The 12,232-nt window shown below is 45.5% G+C and overlaps 1 protein-coding gene across 1 annotated transcript; it reads left to right on the top strand.

The window, feature by feature from the left end:
* The first annotated feature begins 2,316 nt into the window (after positions 1 to 2,316).
* On the top strand, positions 2,317 to 10,753 carry LOC105997586 (chromosome unknown open reading frame, human C10orf99). The gene is made up of 5 exons (XM_013032067.1): positions 2,317 to 2,386; positions 4,212 to 4,292; positions 6,639 to 6,710; positions 10,231 to 10,296; positions 10,668 to 10,753. Exons 1-5 carry the CDS (start codon positions 2,317 to 2,319, stop codon positions 10,751 to 10,753), a joined length of 375 nt encoding a protein of 124 aa, XP_012887521.1.
* The last annotated feature ends 1,479 nt before the right edge of the window (positions 10,754 to 12,232 follow it).

Genomic DNA, 12,232 nt, shown 5'->3' with positions numbered 1-12,232 from the left:
ACCATGGAGATCCTAGAAAGCTGGAAAGACATTGGCATCCTCAATAGGAACTTCCAGGATAGGAACCAGAATCATTTCCTTGGGCAGAAAGGCAAAGTTATCCAGGCATAGGAGAGATGGCCAACCCTATCTTCACTGGCTGGTCCTGGCCTACCTACAAAATAAAAATTATATTTCTATCTTCAGCCACAGATAATGCCTAGCCTGTGTTCAAATACATGGAAATCCCTTCACTCACAGTTCCTTTCCACTCTTGTAGCTGGAAGGGTGTTTGCATCTTTCTCTCTGTATTCTCTGGACACCAGTTTGGACATATGGTACTGATTCTTCTTCTGTGGGGTTGTGTCTAATTGCCTGAGCCTTATCTCCTGTCTCTAGAGATGACAGCTTGCTTTGGGCAGGAAAGAGGTACCACCATGGATTTTCAGCACATTCAAGGAATTGCAGAACCCACACACTGCTCACAATTAAACAGACGGGCCCCACTAGGTATAAAGGTGCAATGGGTCCATAGCACTTGCCCCAACTCTCAGGAATTCAACCTTCTATCGTCCCCTGGGCATCATGATGGAAACAGCATGAGAGCTAACATCACAACTCGCACTGCCTGGAATGCTTAGGAAGAGGGGATAGTAGGCTTGTTCTAGAAAGACTAGCAAGAATTGGCTCAGAACATGGGGTCTGAGCTCAGTCTAAGCAGGGACTCAACAGAATGAATTAGAAATACCTGTCCCTTTATGGCTCCCAAAGGCTAGGGCCTTGCCTAGACTCACGAATCTAGATGCCATTATTAAGAAAACATTCAGGAGACCCTCCCTGAATAGAAGAGAAACCTTCAATGTTTACATCATCAGTCTCTACCCAACCAAAGTCTTCCCATGCCTCCCCTTTTCTTTTTTAATGATTAAGAAGTTATATAAGGGGGTTAAAATTCCTTAAGTCAGGGTAGGCATACCAATGTTTCTTGGTCAGTGTCACCCATTTATTCATTCTCCATTTTCTCCCTGCTGTCCCTACCCACAAGTTAACATAGTTCCATTCTTACACAATGTGCATTGAACATAATGACTACATTTTCTTACCTCTCTTCCATTCCTATGATTCCCCTTTGCTCTCCTCCCAAAATATGTTTCCACTTCCTGGTATTCATTTTGATAAGCAGTACATTAGTCGTTCAGAGAAGTTACACCTTTGAAGTCTAAGTATACTATCATTTAGTCTGTTTGTTTGTATGTAAATGCTGTGAGCCCCATATATGCTATCATGCACGGTTGTATTTTAAATCTAGTTTCTACAGATGAGAGAAAACATGTGTCCTTTGTTTCTCTGGGCCTGGCTTACTTAACAAGATTTGTGCTAGGTCCATCCATTTTCCTACATTTCACATATCATTTCTAGTGGAAGAGTAAAATTCCATTGTATCCATGTACCACATTTTCTTAGTCCACTCATCCATTTTAGGCATTCCTCCAGTATTCATACCTTAGCCAATCTAACTCCTCTGTTAGCCCATGCAACAAAACTTACCAAGCCAGCCCAGCCCCGCATCCTGCTCATTATCTCTGTACAGCCTCCTCTTCATTCCCCACCCCTGACAGCATAATGACTCTCTCTGCCCTTTGACATGTCCAAAACTTACAACAGCAATGTGGCAGATACCTGTCCACACAGCTGCCTCCACCAACAGAAGCTCCCCATGGCCAGACACAGCCTCTTCTGTATCCCTGAGGCCCAAAGTATGGCCCATCCTGGGACATGTATCCAAGGAATGGGTGACAACTGAATCTCATGGCCTGGTGAGATGTGTCAGGGAAAGTAACCCTACGCCATTTCACACTTGGGCAGCAGACTTAGAGTCATTCAATGGCAATTTCAAGATCACACCTCTGGCAGGTGTCAGAACAAGCCTTCCAACCCAGGCCATTTGACTCTCTCTGATGTTTTGCAGATGATTTTATGGTCCTTCTCCCAGCCACATTTATGAAAGCCTGAATTTGATGGGATTATTACTGACATTAAAAGTTAACCTTCAACCTTGCATCAGGCCTTTCCTGCTCCAACCACTGAGGCCTAGCCCTCAGGGCTAGGCATTTATAGTTCTCTATGCTTCAAATCATTTAATGTTCTTAACTTCTTGAAAAACTGAGTATATTTTTCCCTTTTTAGGAGCGGCTGACTGTACTTTATATGAGAATTCCAAGGGTGTGGTACCCTGCCAATCAGGAAATACCTCTCTGTGTCTCTATAAATGTCTGCCAGAGAGGTCTTCTATCGGACATTCGCCTCCTCAGGACCTGCGACTTCCTGCATCTCATTATGAGGCTTCTAGTCCTTTCCAGCTTGCTCTTCGTTCTGCTGCTCTGTTTCTCCGTCTTCTCCTTGGAAGGTAGGGCTGCTCCACACCCATTACCCCATCGGTCCCCCCCCACACTCCGAAATCAGGGACAGCTATTGTATTGTCTGAGAAGGCCATTCTGAGCTCTGGAATGATACAAGCCTGAATCTATGCAGTGCCCTTATCCACCATAGCCCCCTAACTGGTTGCTTGGGGCAGCTTCAGGCCCAGAACCTCCACCCACCTCTCCCCCAGCTCTCTTACGATTCATGGCTACTCCACAAGACGGCTGGAGCCACGTCCTTATTGTCTGGAAATTCAACGCCATCCACGTGTGTTGTGCTTAAATCAGTATAAATTTGTGCTGGGTGAGTAGTCAAATTAGCTGGTTAGCTATCTGATTTTGAGCATTCCAAAATCTCATGCACAGAAAACACCCACAGGCGGATGGAATGAGGTAAGATGGCAGGGGAAGTGTCTGTGTATGTTTAACAGTGGCTGGGCAGGGGGTGATGTTTTCAGCCCCATGGATAGGAGTATTTGGCTCTCCTGATTCAGAGAGGTAAGTATTGGGGCTTTTTTGTGTTGCTTAGAAACTGCTTACTTTGGAATATCGGCAGAGGAAAAAAAAATGCTGCCTTTCCCCATAAAGTGTTCTATCCCTTTAAGACTATTTGGCAGATTCCAGAAGTGGTGTTAGTCAATTAATACTTGTAAATGTATCTTACCACCCTGAATGAAGCACACTATCATGAATTCATGTCCTTGGGCATTGCAATGGTTCATAACTTCATAATGTATTAATATGTGGAACAGAGCTATGTGTATATAAATATTTCTTTTTTTTTTTTTTGTCCGTCGTGGGGCTTGAACTCTGGGACTGGGCGCTGTCCCTCAGCTCTTCAGCTCAAGGCGAGTGCTCTACCACTTGAGCTACAGCGCCACTTCTGGTTTTCTGGTGGTTTATTGGAGATAGGAGTCTCACAGTCTCTCCTGCCCGGGCTGGCTTTGAACCGCGATCCTCAGATATCAGCCTCCTGAGTAGCTAGGATTACAGGCGTGAGCCACCAGCGCCCGGCTATAAATATTTCTTCTATTTAGGATTCTTTTTTTTTTTTTTTTTGGGTCCAGTCGTGGGGCCTGAACTCTGGGCCTGGGTGCTGTCCCTCAGCTCTTCAGCTCAAGGCTAGCACTCTACCACTTGAGCCATAGCGCCACTTCCGGCTTTTTTCATTTTGCTTATATGGTGCTGAGGAATCGAACCCAGAGCCTTAGGCATGCATGGCAAGCGCTCTACCACTGAGCCAACTTCCCAGCCCCCTATTTAGGATTCTTAAACTAGATTTCCAAGAGAATTGCTGTGTGGAATAGCATCATTTCTCCACAGTGCCAAAACTGTGTTTAGACTTGAGCAGCATGAGAAAGATTATTCTTAGAGCATTGTTACCCACCAAAGCTGACTTTGCTGTTTATGAAAAGTAATAACAAAGCCCATCTCTTATCCTGGTTCAAAGCTAACCAGGGAAGAAAAAGCCCTGAGAGTTTAATCTCCAGTTAACCACCAAAAGGCTAGAAGTGTAGACATGACTCAAGTGGTAGAGCTCCAGTTACGAGCAAAAAAGCCAAGTGAGAGCACTAGGCTCTGAGTTTAAGCCCCACTACCCACCCACACACACACACACACACACACACACACACACACAAACACACACACACACACACACACACACACACACACCACTTCCCTCCTGAAGCCTGGCTCATCCTGAGTCTCACACTGAGCTTTGGAAGTAGAAATTCACTAGAGCTGTCTCTGCAAAGATCTGTTCCAGGGTGTCTCAAACCCACTAAAGTATCTGTTTCTTTGTGTCTTCAGGGAGAAGGCATTTTGCCAAGCCTGGGAAACTCAGGTTCTGTTGTCGCCTAGCTCCTAGCCGCAACCAGACAACCCAGAAAGGTAAGTATCCTCACCCTGCTAGGGCCCAGGGGAGGCACAGGACAGGCTAGACTTGTAATGGCCCCCACCTGTACCTGGCCTTATTCAATAGTAAAGAGCCCGACCCCACCCCACCCCTGCAAACAGGTGTGATCTCAGGTCTCAGTGCAAGTCACTGATGGGGGATGGCATCTGAGAAGCCCCAATTTGGTGGAAAACAAGGTGGCTCCCAAAGATTCAGGCATCCAGACTGCAGACCCAGGCACCAAGATGGAGGCTCAAAGCCAGAATCCATGCTCAGGATGAGTTGCAAAAATTCACAGTCTGACCTTTCTCAGACTTGAAGAAATGATCCACTGAGTACTAAGAGGGCCTGACCCAAGAGGGCTGTGTGTTCCTAGTACTGAGGCTCCAGGCCAGGGGCAGCCCGACACATTGGGATTTCTCCCCTGAGGCCTGTGACCTGTGCTGCTGGACCTCTGTGGTCAGAGGGCCATAGATCACAGAGTGGGCAGAGCCCTGCAGGAAGGCCGCAGAGCCTGGACACCAACGTCTTGCCTATGCTTCAGCTCTGCAGCCCTGCTGGTTCCTCTGAGCAGCACCGAAGCAAAGAAGCAAAAAGGCAAAGAGGCTTGCAATCAATGGCAAAGCCTTGGTCCTTATGTCTACCCCAGAAGAAACGGGGAAGATGGTGGTAAAGTTAGAGGGAGGGGAGCAGGATGGCTTCGGTCTCAGGCCACCCCAACAGCCCCTCCTTCCAACTGGCATCACACCCAGAGTGGGGCTGAGTAAAAATAACCAGTTGTCACACATACACCTCAAGAACTGAGAACTGAGTGTGAGGCACCCGCCCAGGCGAGGTGGAGGGTGAGCAATGCCTGTCTACAGCTCAGTCCCCCCAGGCCTAGAAGAGGAGGAGCCGAGGAGCAGCAGTGTTTCTGTGAAATGAGATGCAAACCTAGGAAGAAAGGTGGCTTGTTCCAACCTGCCCATCCTCTCTGGCAGGATACTCGGAGACAGGAGGGAGAAATTGGAGGGCGGGGTACACCCATTCATAACACATATATACAGGCACTTACACAAATACACGCAAACACATATATATAGCACACCACTACACACACCGTGAGATACACAAAGAGCTATACATATTGTAACCCCTCTGTACAATACTTTTACAATAAAAATATATAACATACAGATTAAACAGATAAAAATACATATGCCATACACTACACATATACATACACACAGATACACATAGATACACATGCATTCAGGCACACACAGATATGTATACAAATGCATACATACATAAACATATATGCCCCACAACTATGTACAGGTATACACAGCTTACACACACTACCCACCTAGCCATACATGTCAGCAAAACACTAAACACAAAGACACAAATATACAATGCACAGACATGTACATTGTATGAACACATATACTATCAGGTACACACACACACAAATACATATCTACACAAATGCATCATAACACATAACCTCACAACTATACTTAGAAAGCCAGAAATAGACACATAGACCACACACACACACACACACACACACACACACACACACACACACAGAGTTCATAGGAAACAGCCAGAATTGCTCCTTGTGTACAACCTTCTCCAGTGCAGAACTATTTAGATCCATGGCCCTTATGTGGAGATTAGATTTCTTATTTGTGTGTATATTTTCAAAATACCATTTCAGAAATGGATCAACAACTTAGAAGAAGAAGAGTGAAACAAATATGTTGACTGGGTCCTGACCATGCAATCTCTTTGAAATCCTGTAGGTCTTGTGTCTAATGTATAGATTGGGAAACTGAGACTCAGAAAGAAACTGAGGCAGAACAGGAACCAGAGTCTATGGACCTCTTTCCTGTGCCTTTTCTCTCTAGAGCGAAAGTTCCTGCAGCCTCTGAATGAGGACAGGCCGGGGCTAGGTAGATGCAGAAGTCTGCAGGCTGCATACCTTTGAGCAGGTCCCCAGGTTGGCTGAGCTGTGGTGAGGAGTCAATGAGGTCATGTCCATAAAGCCCTTGGCATCCAGCCTACTACATAGCACAAGGCCTGTTACCTGAGGTGAAGGCTAGGCCCTAATCAGGCCTCCGGAGTAGTGCCAACATGGAACAGCAAAGCCCAGGCTGTCTTACGAGCCAACCTGGGGATGATCAGAGAAGAGGAGGTGAATCAAGTGTTATGTGACACAGAGCAGGATTTTAGAATTTTCCAGGCTCCTGAAATCCAGCCTTCTGTCCCAGTTCAGAGAGAATGCAGGGGTGACTCCGTTCAGTCTAAAGCTTTCCTAAGCATTACTCTGAATCTGAGCCCTGTGTTGCATGCAGGGTATAGAGAGCATGCTGTAGACAGCCAAGATTCTGTGTTAAAGGGACCAAAGCCATCTTTGAAATTTAAAGGTGAGAAATGGCTGCTCTGCTGCATTGACCACATTTCTCACTTTACTTTAAAAATAAAGAGTTTCTCAAGTATTTTGAAAGTGTGTAGCGTCCCACATAGCAGCCTGGTTCTGGGATTTGAATTCAGAGCTTCATACTTGCTCATGTTGCATCCCACAGCTTATACTCTACTACTTTTGTCACACCTCCACTCTACCTTGTCCCTGGTTATTTTGGAGATGGAGTCTCCGGAGTCTCTCACAAGTGTGAGCCACCAGCACCCAGTATTAATTGTTTTTTTTTTTTTGTCTTTTTCAACTGAGAGCTTTGTACTTGCTAGACAAAGGCTCTAATTACTTCAGCTATAACTCCTTCCCAACCTCCCCCCTAAGAAACATTCAATATACTGGCCATATTGGCTCTTGAGGGACATCCAGCACTGGCCCCAAGACTATGAGATCAGATTGATGATTGTTTAGGCCCCATCAGCTGAAAGGTCCATGAATTTGAGACCTCTGTCAACCACTTTCCTGAGGCTGACAGAGGAAAAGCTTCTGGGAGACCCAGGCACCTGAGAGACTGCCCAGGTTCAGAGAGCTGCTGCCACCTCCCTGCATCAAAGTGTAGCAGACTCACAGTGCAAGCCATAAACCACCAAGTGGCCATCCATCCTTGTCTGCAAAAAGACCTCAGGTTGCAGGGACGAAAGCTACCCATTGAAGACAGTGTGGTGGCTTGAAGTTTCTTATTCCAGAGAAGACATGAAGACACAGAACAATGGGCTTTGAAAGGAGGTAGAGAAAGCTCAGATCCATAGCCATAATCCTTGTAATTATACCCATAGCTGCATTTTGAGCCATCCCCAGCTTTGTATTTATGACTTTCCATGATTCTTCATGTCACTAGATATGTTTTCTAGGTTTAGCTGATTCCATCCTCTTCCTTCCTTCTTTCCTTCCTTCATTTCTCCCTCCTTCCTTCCCTTTCTTTTTCCCTCCCTCCCTTTTCTTTCTCTTGTTTCCTTCCTTTCTTTCTTCCTCCCTTCCTTCCTTCCTTCCTTCCTTCCTTCCTTCCTTCCTTTCTTTCTTTCTTTCTTTCTTTCTTTCTTTCTTTCTTTCTTTCTTTCTTTTTCTCTTGTTTCCTTCCTTTCTTTCTTCCTCCCTTCCTTCCTTCCTTCCTTCCTTCCTTCCTTCCTTCCTTTCTTTCTTTCTTTCTTTCTTTCTTTCTTTCTTTCTTTCTTTCTTTCTTTCTTTCTTTCTTTCTTTCTTTCTTTTTTTTGTTGGTCATGGGGCCTGAATTCTGGGCTGGGACACTGTTTCTCAGCTCTTCAGCTCAAGGCTAGCATTCTACCACTTGAGCCACATGTTACTTCCAGTTTTCTGATTGGTTTATTGGAGATAAGAGTCTCACAGACTTTCCTGCCCAGGCTTTGAACTGCAATCCTCAGACCTCTGCCTCCTGAGTAGCTAGGATTACAGATATTAGCCACTGGTGCCCAGTGTTTTCTTTCTTTCTTTTTATCACCTTTTCTTTCTTTTTCCCTTTTTTCTTTCTCTCTTCCTTCTTCCTTCCTTCCTTTCTATTCCTTCCTTCCTTTCTTTCTCTCTCACTCCTGATCTTTCCTTCCCTGCTATTTCCTTTCTTTTTTCCTTTCCTTTTCTGTTTCTTCTTTCTTCCTCCTTTCCTCCTTTTTTTGTCTTAGACAGTGTCTCACTATAAAGCCCAGACTGACCTCAAACTCACAGTCCTCCTGCCTCAGCTTCCCAGTGATTAGATCACAAGCCTCATCCATTCTTCTTAGAGTTCAGAAAAGTGGCTTTGTGGATCTTGGCTAGGCTCTCCTGCCTGCCTCAAGCTGGAGGATGGGCCCAATTGGAACATTTAGAATCTCTGCACATGGTTTTTCATTCCCCAAGCATGCTATGCCAGACTGCTCACTCAGGGTTGCTGAACTCCACTTGCATAATGGAGAATACATTAAGGCCTCTTTAGGTAGGGGCCAGGAACTAGTCCACCTTCATTCCACCCCATGCTATTGGTCAAAGCAAGTCATAAAGCCAGTCCAGATACCAGAAGCAGGGGAATGGATTCCATATCATAGTGAAAGTAACCACAAAAGAGAAGGCAGAGTATTTTTCCCATATGTGCAATCTATCAACCACGATTGTTTTTGTTTTGTCAGTCTTAGGGGCTGAACTCTGGGCCTGGGTGCTGTCCCTCAGCTCTTCAGCTCAAGGATAGTGTACTACCACTTGAGACACTTCCAGCTTTTTTTCTGCTTTCTATGGTGCTAAGGAATCGAACCCAGGGCCTCATACATGCGAGGCAAGCACTGAGCCAACTTCCCAGCACTCAACCACAATGTTTATTGCAAAACCTAGAAAAGGCTGTCTGGGATTTAAAGGTAGGGATGCGGGTAGAGGAAGTGGTCAGGAAACCGTGGGCCTCCATCAGGAATGCTAGTGGAAAATTCTTATAGTACCATATCAATAGAAAAGAGTGCACGCTATATTGTTGTGATTATCACCATGAGAAGATAAAAGCACTTTCAAAGGAAGAAGGAAAAGCAGGAAGAAAATCACACCAATGTTAGCACTTATTTATGATTAATACATGAGGCTTGTAGATGAATTATGATCATTCAATCTATTTTTAGTTTAGCACGCACTTATTTAGCAATGAATAGGAGGAAGATTTATGCCTGCTAACACACTTAATCTCAAAATAATCCTAAAAGTTAGATACTAGGACTGTCCTCATTTTCACACAGGAGGGAGCAAAGCATGGAAAAATAAGAGTTTGTTGGGCTGGATGCCAGTGGCTCACATCTCTAATCCTAGCTACTCAAGAGACTAAGATCTGAAGATCAAGGTTTGAAGCCAGCAAATCCATGAGATTTTTTTTCTGGTCCTGGGACTTGAACTCAGGGCCTGGGCACTGTCCCTGAGCCTCTTTGTGCTCAAGGCTAGAGCTCTAAACTTGAGCCACAGTGCCACTTCCAGCTTTTTCTGAGTAGTTTATTGAAGATAAGAGTCACAGACTTTTCTGTCCAGACTGGTTTTGAACCATGATCCTCAGATCTCAGCGTCCTGAGTAGCAAGAATTACAGGTATGAGCCACTGGTACTTGGCTATGAGATTCTTATCTCCAAGTAAATAGAAAAAAGCCAGAAATGGAGGTGTGGCTCACATAGTAGACTGCCAGCACTGATCAGAAAAGCCAAGCGAGAATGTGTTTCTGAGTTCAAGCTTCATTACCAGCACACGCATACATACACATACACACACACACACACACACACACACACACACACACACACACACACACACAGAAAGAAAGAAAAAGAAAACTTGTTGAAGGTCACACAGCTAATAAGTGGCACAATGAGCTTTGAATCCAAATAATTAGGCTCCAGATTCTATGTTTTTAAATTTCCACATTACAGTGTATATACTAATAATTTTAACGAAAGAGAGGAACAATATATGTTACAACTTAACCCTTCTGATTCATTTGTGTCTACTCTATTTTTTCCTTTTAGTTCAGAAACACTTACTTAGCTTTATTATTTGTCTTGATAGTCACCTGCTGGGCTCCAAGGAGGAAAGTAAGATCTGGTTTTTGCTTTGAGTTTAAAAAAATTGTATTTAGCAGGACAGTGGAGGCTCACACTTCTAATCCTAGCTACTCAGGGGACTGACATCTGAGGAGCCAGCCTGAGCAGGAAAATTCAAGAGATTTCTATCTCCAATTCAGCACCCAAAAAGCTGAAAGCGGAGCTGTGGCTCAAGTGGCAGAGCACAAAACTAAGGGAAAATGTTCAGGGACAGCACCCAGGCCCTGAGTTCAAGCTCCAGAACCAGCACAAAAGAAAAAAAATAACATTGTGTTTGAGAATGAATCTTGATTGTCTATCTCTCTTTCTCTCCATTCTCCACTTTCTGCCCCCCCCCTTATCTGCCTATTGCTCCCTTCCAGGAAATCGCATGAAGGTCTGCCGAGTGTGCAAGGTGAAGGCAGTGGCCCAGCCTTGGGTGGTACCTGGGGCACTCCCACAGGTGTGACTTTCCCAGAGCCAGGCTCTACCAACCGAAACTCCTGTGTCCAGAGCTGGAGACATCCAGAAGCCCCCAGATGGCCTCTTGTGACTTTCACAGCAATCTATTGTGATGTTGAAGGGCTTCATCTTGGGCAGCAAGTGCCCTGAGAAAGTTCTAGAACGTCAGGGCCTCGACCTGATCGTGTCATCAACCTTCATAATGATGGTGAATCAGGCCCAGGCCATCAGGCTTTGGTCCCCACAGAACCCGCCCATTGCTGAAAACTGAGGACCCTCATGATGACCTGTGCCAGCTCAGATCCAGAGACTCCCACACCTGCTGGCGTGCAAGGTAGCAAGACCCCATGATAGACCAGGACTGCAGAGTATCAGCAACCACCCTTCTAACCTCCCAACCTGAAAGAGCAACTAAACAAACACATCTAATTAAACTCACAGAAAAATACTATGAAGCATCCTTGTTTGAGAACATTGATGATAGGGCCTGCACCACCATGGTCTTACAAATCTATCTCCATCTTGGTGTCATAGGTCATGTGAGGAAGAGGGACAATGTGTCCAGTAACTCAGGGCACAAAGGCCAGCCCTCCTGAGATTTTCTGTGCGACCTAGGTACGATAGTTTCCTTCTGTGCAGAATGGACATTTCAGGACCTACTCAGAGGACACATGGGCAGGTATAAGGTGCTCACAAAGGGGCATAGCTCAGGAAGTCCCTGCTTCCCCTGCCCTAAGTTTCTTTGTATGAGAAGTATAGAGGTGTTGATGTTCACAGTGCACACAGAGCTGAGGCACAGAGGAGACAGATGGCTCAGATCTAAGAGGCTTATCTATCTCCCAGCAAAGCTCTCTCTGATCGGATTCTCCCAGCAAGGTGAGAAGTCCCATTCCTACAACATCCACATGCAGGGATGAGAACACTGGGCCCTGCAGGAGTGAGGCTGAGTCTGAGGATAGCAGTCAGTACCTTACCATGGGCCAGACTTCTCAGTTCTTCCCATAATCATCACTTCTAGCTCACTCACTCCCCCAGTCACTGATTCCCATATTATGCCATGATCAGACTCGGTCGTAGGTTCTGGGACTTGGAAAAGAATAAACTTGGTCCTTTGACTTCTGTCATTGTTTGTTTGTTTGTTTTCTGCTTATGTGGTGCTGAGGAATCGAACCCAGGGCCTCATGCATGCAAGGCAAGCGCTCTACCACTGAGCCACCTTCCCAGCCCCTCCTTTGACTTCTGAAAGTCAATTACTGCTCCACAAAATTGTAAGTTCCAAGGTTAGACCTGAGGATGGAGGGTTCGGGAGGAGAGTGGAAAATAAAAGCAGAGAGTTGACACACAAGCTCAGTCAGTGAAAGGGAGCATCCTCTTTGGGGAAAGAGGGTTTGGGAAGTGTGTGTGGGCATGTGTCATATGCACATAGATTGTGGTGTGTGTGTGTGTGTGTGTGTGTGTGTGTGTGTGTGTGTGTGTGTGTGTGTGT

Source organism: Dipodomys ordii, unplaced genomic scaffold (genome assembly GCF_000151885.1).
Source record: "Dipodomys ordii isolate 6190 unplaced genomic scaffold, Dord_2.0 Scaffold148, whole genome shotgun sequence".
In the NCBI taxonomy this organism is placed as follows: domain Eukaryota; kingdom Metazoa; phylum Chordata; class Mammalia; order Rodentia; family Heteromyidae; genus Dipodomys; species Dipodomys ordii.
The sequence above is the reverse complement of the archived record's forward strand: the minus strand, read 5'-3'. Positions and strand labels throughout refer to the sequence as shown.